Source organism: Rhinopithecus bieti, unplaced genomic scaffold (genome assembly GCF_001698545.2).
Source record: "Rhinopithecus bieti isolate Rb0 unplaced genomic scaffold, ASM169854v2 scaffold_34943, whole genome shotgun sequence".
NCBI classification, from domain to species: Eukaryota; Metazoa; Chordata; class Mammalia; order Primates; family Cercopithecidae; genus Rhinopithecus; species Rhinopithecus bieti.
In genome coordinates this window covers 637,926-646,928 of record NW_016815584.1, presented here as the reverse complement: position 1 = coordinate 646,928, position 9,003 = coordinate 637,926, and the positions used below count along the sequence as shown (strand labels likewise).

The 9,003-nt window shown below is 44.6% G+C and overlaps 1 protein-coding gene across 3 annotated transcripts in view; it reads right to left on the bottom strand.

Moving 5' to 3' along the window:
- Positions 1-5,250: 5,250 nt before the first annotated feature.
- Positions 5,251-9,003, bottom strand: part of RAB2B (RAB2B, member RAS oncogene family) — a 21,375-nt gene continuing 17,622 nt past the window's right edge. For all 3 annotated transcript variants that reach the window (XM_017853477.1, XM_017853478.1, XM_017853476.1), the window contains exons 7-8: positions 8,553-8,621; positions 5,251-7,510 (exon numbers count right to left, since the gene is read on the bottom strand). In XM_017853477.1, the coding sequence (XP_017708966.1) occupies positions 7,403-7,510; positions 8,553-8,621 (177 nt within the window). In that variant the 3' untranslated portion in view covers positions 5,251-7,402. The remainder of the gene's footprint in view (positions 7,511-8,552; positions 8,622-9,003) is intronic.

Here is a 9,003-nt window from a genome sequence, read left to right as displayed (position 1 = left end):
AAAAAAAAAAAAAAAAAAAAAAAAAAAATTAGCTAAGTGTGGTGGCGGGCACCTGTAATCCCAGATACTCGGGAGGCTGAGGCAGGAGAACTGCTGGAACCTGGGAGGCAGAGGTTGCAATGAACCCAGATCGTGCCATTGCACTCCAGCCTGGGTGACAGAGCAAGACTGTCTCAAAAAAAAGAAAACTGACAAAATCAAAAGAGCAGATACACAGGACAGATCAAACATGGAGAATACAAAAACTGTTCAAGTACTCATACATTGTTCCATTATATCCCTTATCCCAATCCATCACTCCTTTGCTATTTCACTCTTGATGTGTCGCCCAGGCTGGAATGCAATGACAGGATCTTGGCTCACTGCAATCTCCACCTCCAGGGTTCGAGCGATTTTCACGTCTTGGCCTCCCATGTAGCTGGGACTAAAGGCGCACGTGACCATGCCTGGCTAATTTTTTTTGCAGTTTTTGTACTTTTAGAGACGGGGTTTCACCATGTTGGTCAGGCTGGTCTCGAACTCATGACTTCAAGTGATCCGCCCACCTCCACCTCCCAAAGTGCTGGGATTACAACCGTGAGCCGCGGCGCCTAGCCCACTATTTCAGTTTTAAACCTTCTCCCAAGCCTGTCTCTTCACACATGCCTACTCTCTCTTTGGCTAATGTCTTTCACTTGCCTTCAGATCCACTGGCACGCCTCTCTTGTAGCAGAAGGTCTTCTTACATGGAAAATGTTTTTCTTATCATAACTCTTTTTTTAAGGGTTGGGATAATTCCAAAGTACTTGAAATAAGTTTCTCACATCTTGCTCTATGAGGTTGACTAGGATTTGTTCTGAAACCTATTGGGCGACCAATACAAAAGAAATTCCAAAGCAGAAAACATGATCTAATTAACTAACACAGGACACTATCCAAATCACAAACTTACTTTCGATATGTAATGTGCCCCATACCAGATGACTTCAGCAGATGCTAACCTAGGCTGAGAATCCTTGCCTGAGTCGACAAACTCAGAAAAGCATGGAGATGAAACGATCTGTAGACACTGGTGTGATGGTAGAGGATGGAGCAGACACTGATAAGGCAGCTCCCCTGGCTTGTGTTTGGGGCGCTCCGCTCTTTATTCTTTAATAGAAAAAGACAGAGTTCTAAATCTCTGCCTTATGGCTCACTTTGCTTAGCCATACAAAAGAGATCGGTCCACTATATACCTTTTCTGTGAAGACCCTAATCACTTCAAGACTGTCGCTTAAAAAGCAAGAGACTGCTGCATTTGCACAGCTTCTGCAGGGAAATTCCCTGCGACACTAGAGACAGGTAAATAAAGAAACTGCATTCGCTCCAAGGCAGGGGGAGGGGTCTTCTATCAGTGAAGTAAACCAGTGAGTTCTGCAGACCTGTCAAGGAAGATGCAAGGCTTGAGCTCCTGTCTTCCCACCATCTCTAAACATTCTCCAACAGCCTGCTCTTCACTCCCAGGAGACCCACAGAACTTACACCTGAGAATAAGTAAAAATCTGCATACGCTTACCCCATGCTTTCCTACCCACCTTTATTATTAAAATACAGAAGAAAAAAGAAACATAAAAAGAAGTAGAAAACCCTAACCACTGATTTCTGAATCCAAAGCATGGAGTAACCAAACGGGGCCGGGGAGTTTTCCCTTCTCTGAAGAGAGGAGAACAAGGCGCCGCCTCCAATCTACACTACGCCCAGTAATGCAATGACAAGCCCTAAAAACTCCACAGCGTCCCAGGCAGTCCCTCGCGGCTCGGCCCGGCTCGGACCCCGCGGCCCGACAGCCACCCTCTCCCCCGACCTCTCACAAAGGAGACTGGCTCAGTCCGGAGCATCACCCCGCACCTGATCCCTCACAACTGGGGGGCGAGCAGGGGGTGGAAGAGAGAGGAGGAGGAGTTACTTAAATCAAATCTCTGAGAGCCTCAGCTTTTGCTGACTCCTGGCCCAGCACTGAGGAGCGGGTGTGAGCGGGAAGCTTACCTGTGCAAGTCCTGGTGCTTCCTTTCCAGGCAGTGTTTCAACTCACCCTCTCCGAGAACAAGGCGCCTTCCGGCGGAGCATGGCCAGCCCTCGCCTCAATCTAGCTTGCTAGTAGTCCATTCTCCCTAGGCTCCGCCCCCCTGCGCTCCCATCCGCCAATGGCAGCACCGAAGCCCGGCCTCTTCCAGCGAGCTAATGTGAGCGCCATCCAGGAAGTCTCTTGAGAGTGGAAGGTCCTAGGAGGAGGAGACGGGTAAGTAGGCGACCACAAATATGCCTGATTGAAAATAAAATCTGGCGGCGGCTCGCCTCTGACGGCTCAGTTCACAGGCGACCAGGCCCCTCGGCATCTATTTTGACCCCGCCATTGGGGGCGCTCTGAACTAAAATAACACTTAGTTACCTACTTCTGGGAAGCCATCTTGGCTCAGACTCGGGGACTGGGTGAGAGTGCTTAAAGAATCTGAAGCCCCTGTCGGCGTTCTGTCCGACTATCTAGGTCCAGCCCGAACATACTCTCTGTGTACACTCAGGATGCCCCTCAGTCACGACGTGAAACCCTTGGCCGTATGTGGTTACGGGCAACCACCACCACCCTCTCACTTAACTGTAGGAGTAAAGCAATGTTAACAAATCGAATAAGCAAAAATTAATTCTTCTAATGACAGTGAAAGTTACAGTTTCCTAGGGTAATCCTTTATGGCCAGCTCACTCAAAATATCAGGACATGTATCTATTCTAGGTGCTACTAATCTTTATGATTCACTGCAAATTTTCCAGTAGGGGCACTGTGAATCAGTTGGAAATCAAGAACAAGGCTTAAGGAGGAATTCCTTTTTAATTTTTTTGAGACGGAGTTTCGCTCAGTCACCCAGGCTGGAGTGCAGAAGGGCGATCTCGGCTCACTGCAACCTCTGCCTCCCGGGTTCAAGCAATTCTCCTGTCTCAGCCTCCTGAGTAGCTGAGACACACACCACCACACCCAGGTAATTTTTGTATTTTTAGTAGAGACAGGGTTTCGCCATGTTGGTCAGGCTGGTTTCAAACTCCAGACCTCAAGTGATCCGCCCACCTCGGCCTCCCAAAGTGCTGGGATTACGGACGTGAGCCACCATTCTTGGCCAAGAAATCTCTTTTTTAAAGTTGTGAGTGAGGGAATCCTTCCAGATTATTAAAGGAATTTCCTCAAGGAGTAACATAATTGCATGGTATTACATAGTGGGAGCTCAGGGCCATTAAGGAGTCATATGTGTGATAAGACTTGGCCTTCCAGTTAGCTCACGCCCCTTTAATCCCAGCAGCTTTGGGAGGCTTGAGGGCGGGTGGATGCCTGGAGGTCAAGAGTTCGAGGACCAGGCCTGGCCCAAATAAGGTGAAACCCCTGGTTCTCTACTAAAAATACAAAAAAAAAAAAAAAAAATTAGCCGGGCGTGGTGGCCTTCAAGCCTGTGGAATCCCAGCCCAACTTTTGGGGAGGGCCCGGAGACGGGGCGGATCACGAGGTCAGGAGATCGAACCATCTGGCTAACACGGTGAAACCAGTCTCTACTAAAAAAAAAGTACAAAAACTAGCCGGCGACGTGGCAGCGCCTGTTAGTCCCAGCTACTCGGGAGGCATGAGGCAGGAGGATTGGCGTAAACCCAGGAGGCGGAGCTTGCAGTAGCTGAGATACGGCCACTGCACTCCAGCCCGGCGGCAGAGCGGGACTCCGTTCAAAAAAAAAAAAAAAAAAAAAATTAGCCGGGCGTTGGTGGCAGGCACCGGTAATCCAGGCTACTCGGGAAGGCTGAGGCAGGAGAATCGCTTGAACCCGGAGGTGGAGGTTGTAGTTAGCCGAGATTCTCACCACTGCACTCCAGTCCGGGCAGGCAACAAGGGTGAAATTCCATCTCAAAAAAAAAAAAAAAAAAAAAACCTTGGCAAAATCCATTTCCCTGTGTATCAAAATCTGTCAGTCAACACGGGTGCGGTAGCTCACGCCCATAATCCCAGCACTTTGGGAGGCCGAGGTGGGTGGATCACCTAAGGTCGGGAGTTCGAGACCAGCCTGACCAACATGGAGAAACCCCATCTCTACTAAAAATACAAAATTAGCCGGCTGTCGTGGCACATGCCTGTAACCCCAGCTACTCAGGAGGCTGAGGCAGGAAAATTGCTTGAACTCGAGAGGCGGAGGTTGTGGTGAGCCGAGATAGAGCCATTGCACTCCAGCCTGGGCAACAGAGAAACTCCATCTCAAAAAAAAAAAAAAAAAAAAATCTGTCAGCTAAATTCTCTCCTGGCTACTGCTGCCATTATATCAATTTGATGTTAGTATTAAGATTTATTAGAACAATGTGTCTGTAAATGCATATACAGATATAACCTTAATAGTTTCTAGGATGAGTCTATTATCCATCTGGTACAGAATAGACCTGTCATCAAAGGAGCTATAGATATTATGGAAAGGGGAGCAGGTGTGCCTGAACCAATTTCTGCTACCTACACTGATCTTAGTATGATTTCCAATGGTCTTGGCCTTCAAAAACCAAAGGACATTGGTAAGACTATGGAAGGAAAAAAAAAAAAAGTGGACATTTCATAACTACCATTCTTCATATGGGGTGGGAGATCCACTTTTTATAATTCTTCATGACCACTTCAGTCAAAATACAGATCATGATTTTACCCAGATACTTTTTTTCTCATGCTTCCCTTACAATTGGTGCAATACCCAAGTACAGAAGGTCATAAGTTGGCTTGGATAATAGAACAAGATATGGGCATTAATATTAAAAAACTGTGCTCCAAAATACCAAAATGGTATCCTTTATTGACTCTGAAAGCAGTAGCTCTAGGCAGAATGCTGTCTTTGACCAATGTTCTAATGCTTCTCAATTGCTAAAGATTTTTTTGTGGGGTAGTCAAAAAAAAAAAAAAAAAATCTTCTTTAAAGAAAACAGTTATTATTACTTCAGTTTTGTCCCAGAGGTAAGGGGCAGGCTAACTCCAAATTCAACAGCTTCAAATCCTTTTGGAATCAAGTAGGATTTTAAAACAAAACAAAAGCATAACCAAAGCAATACCCCAAATGTCTTCCAACTTCCTGTGGTGCACTGTTAACTATTACTACTACTACTGGGGTCAGAATCTAGTACAAAATGAATCCCAAAGAGGCTTCTTCATTATCTTTGATTTAATTTCCTAAGAGGAGAGTATCTACTAATGTTTGGGATACAATCAGAAATGACACATGGAGTATGAACAGCTTTGATACATGCATATATTTAATAATGAAACAATTCATCAACAGCAAAAAGTAAGTAGAAAAATTCATGAGACCTCAGTGCTGTGGAAGAGAATGGGAAATCAAGGAAAAAAGATATATATAGCAACCAACCCAGAAGGCTGCATGATCAGTGAAGCAAAGGCAAATTTGGCTAAGATACTATTATATGCTCTGAAAAGAGAATGGCTGGATAGGTACCCACTTATCTGACTGCTCACTAGCAGGTAGCCTTACTGTATGCCTCATGGAATAGAGGCAAAGAGCCACGGAAAGGTGGGAGGGGAGAAGGAAAAGAACAGTACAAAACCCAGGGTAAACAAATGAGAGAGGCAGAATTACAAAGAGAGGACTCAAGTCTTTTGTTTCCTTTAAAGTCTAAAATAAACCTTAAGTTTTTAAGTATGTCAGTCAAATTCAATGAACACATAATGAGTAGCACTAGGCACTGTAAAGGAATGATGGGGGAATGATTTATAAAAATAAAAGAATGACATGGATCCTGCCCTCAAAGAGCTTACAACTTATATGGAAAGACAAGATTCCACACAAAAACAACTGCAAAACATATTTACATAATAACATACATAAAAATAAATATGCATATAAATATACATATGAATAACCAACATATGAAAACTAAGGAATATTGTGTTAATAATTGCTTAGAGGTACCTAAGTCTGTTACTAAAGAAAAAATTTTGGGACTTTTAAGTATAGTTAGTGGAGAGTAGGGCATGTGCACACGTATGGAACTAGGAATAAATATGTCACATTCAGCAAGTAGATTAGCCTGATTGGAGTAGAAAGTCTAGTTCTAGTTAAGAAGGGAGTTTGATGAAACAGTAGAAGTCTATCTGGTGAAAGACACTACAATGTTAGATCTGGTCCCTAAAATAAAATGAATAGGGAACAAATGTTTTCTTTAGGTAATATTAAGTGGCCACATGTCTCTGACCAACTCCACTGCTCTTAAAAGTTCTGAAGTTACACTAAGAGATAGAAGCTAACAATAGGATAGTAGAGAAGTACTCAGTGCTCTTGGGCAAGTAGAAGGAACTGCTTTCTACAAGAATTCTTAGGAAGTGGCAAGTAGACCCCCAAAGGCAAGGAAGGAAAAAACTCAATGAAATTCTGAGGCAGAGGATCTATCAACCAAAGGCCAACCAGATCTGGGTAATTGCAAGTGTTCAAGCAGAATGTCCTTGACCCTAATTCTTAGTGGGGAGCAGACTGTATATGCTTATGAAATTATTTATTTAGGCCAGGCACAGTGGCTTACGCCTGTAATCCAGCACTTTGGGAGGCCAAGGTGGGCAGATCATGAGGTGAAGAGATCAAGATCATCCTGGCTAACATGGTGAAACCCTGCCTATACTAAAAATACAAAAATGAGCTGGGTGTGGTGGCACGTGCCTGTAGTCCCAGCTACTCAGGAGGTTGAGGCAGAAGAATTGCTTGAACCCGGGAGGTGGAGGCTGCAGTGAGCCAAGATTGTGCCAGTGCATTCCAGCTTGGAGACAGAGCGAGACTCCGTCTCAAAAATATATATATATTTATTTATCGAGACAGAGTTTCGCTCTTGTTGCCCAGGCTGGAGTGCAATGGCGCAATTTCAGCTTAGCGCAACCTCTGCCTCCTGGGTTCAAGTGATTCTCCTGCCTTGACCTCCCGAGTACCTGGGATTACAGGTATGCACCACCACACCCAGCTAATTTTGTATTTTTAGTTGAGACGGGGTTTCTCCATGTTGGTCAGGATGGTCTCGAATTCTTGACCTCAGGTGATCCCCCCGCATTGGCCTTCCAAAGTGCTGGGATTACAGGCATGAGCCATGGCGCCCCACCGTGAAATTATTTTTTTTAACTACTGTGATAATCAACTTTGATCCTAACGATTTAAGAAATTAGTACAGGAGGATAAGAAAAACCCTAATCTATACGGAATGCTCATGTCCTTGAAGGAGGACAGGTCAGTAAGGGCCCAAATTCTCTCCTGGTCTTTAGGTGGAAAGGCAAAACATCACACTTTAAAAAGAGGCTGCTCTCAGCCAAAGCAAGAAAGACCTCTTTCATTAAGCCTGTTGATCTGAAGCTATTCCAGAAAGGAAAAAAAAAGTTCAAGCCAGATGTTCAGCAGCAGCCAGAGTTGGACCCTACGTCACGAGAGTTCCGCTGGGAGGCACTGGGTCCCACTGATGTTGAAATTGACTGTTGGGGCCCAATCTTGATGCCATTTGCCTGTAAAAGAAAAGAGGCAATAGTTCCCACCTCAGTGTTAAAGTGAATTAGAGAGAGGAGGGGGCTATCTCTGCTTGTATCCCAGGGTAGAAAGAAAAAAGAAAGGGGAGAAAGGAGAAATCATTAATTATATTTTCTAAAAGCAGATTTGACCTTGGCAGGTAACCAGGTGCCCTAGCCAGACTGATGTGGAACAATAATCTATGACAGTAAGAATAAGATGACTACCTATGGTCTAAATATTCTAGTTGACTACAAGTGGCTTTTGTGTACTTTTTTTTTTCCGTGAGGAAATGAGGTCTCCCTACATTGCCCAGGCTGCAGTGCAGTGGCTATTCACAGGTATGACCAGCGTGCACTATAGCCTCAAACTTCTGGCCTCAAGCGATCCTACCTCAGCCTCCCAAGCCGCTGAGACTACAGGTGCAGCACTGCACCCCTGTGCTCATTTTAGAGACGGGGTCTCTCTTTGTTGCCCAGGCAGGTCTCGAAGTCCTGGCTTCAAGCAATCTCCCCAGCTCAGCCTCTCAAAGTGCTGGGGTTATAAGCATGAGCCACCACACCTGGCCCCTGTGCTCATTTTTAGGGGACCATATTATACTTAAATGTCATAGCTAGGTGCAGAATTAGGTTGTGATTAGGTAAGAGTGGAGGAGGCAAAGAGCAGAAGTAGCATATGATTCTTTTTGTTTTGTTCCAGAATTTGCTTTATAGAAATTACTCTCCTAAGCCATTATGAATTATACCTCCCTTACGTTCTAGAATAGTAAAAAACTGAGGTTGACAAGAAAATCTCCCATATTGTGTAAGTCTTTTAGATCACCAATAATCTCTTTAAGTATTCTGGGTGTCAGACTTGAGGAAAACAGAAAATGATGACAGGTCTCTGTGTACCTAGATTTAAAAAAAAAAAAGGTTGAATTGGCAGAGATTTTAAATTGTATAATGATAGATGGAGAATGTAAGCATTCCATTCTAGGGAACCTCCAGTTCTATTTAGAACAAACCAAAGTTAACTGCCAGCACTTCTACCCTTTCTTACCTCATTGTGGACATCAAATAAACCCTGTTGGATCTTCCTATATATTTCTTTGGCTGTGTTAATGAAGGCCTGAAAGAGACATAAATCATATCATCAGTCTCAAGTTCAGGTAGAGAAATGAGGGAAAGAGAATATTAATTATTATTCATATTTGAATTTCTAAGGTGAATTAGGAACCATTAGAAAACAGTAAAAAAGGCCGGGCGTGGTGGCTCAAGCCTGTAATCCCAGCACTTTGGGAGGCCGAGACGGGCGGATCACGAGGTCAGGAGATTGAAACCATCCTGGCTAACACAGTGAAACCCCGTCTCTACTAAAAAAATATGAAAAACTAGCCGGGTGAGGAGGCTGAGGCAGGAGAATGGCGTGAACCCGGGAGGCGGAGCTTGCAGTGAGCCGAGATCGCGCCACTGCACTTCAGTCTGGGCGACAGACTCCGCCTCAAAAAAAA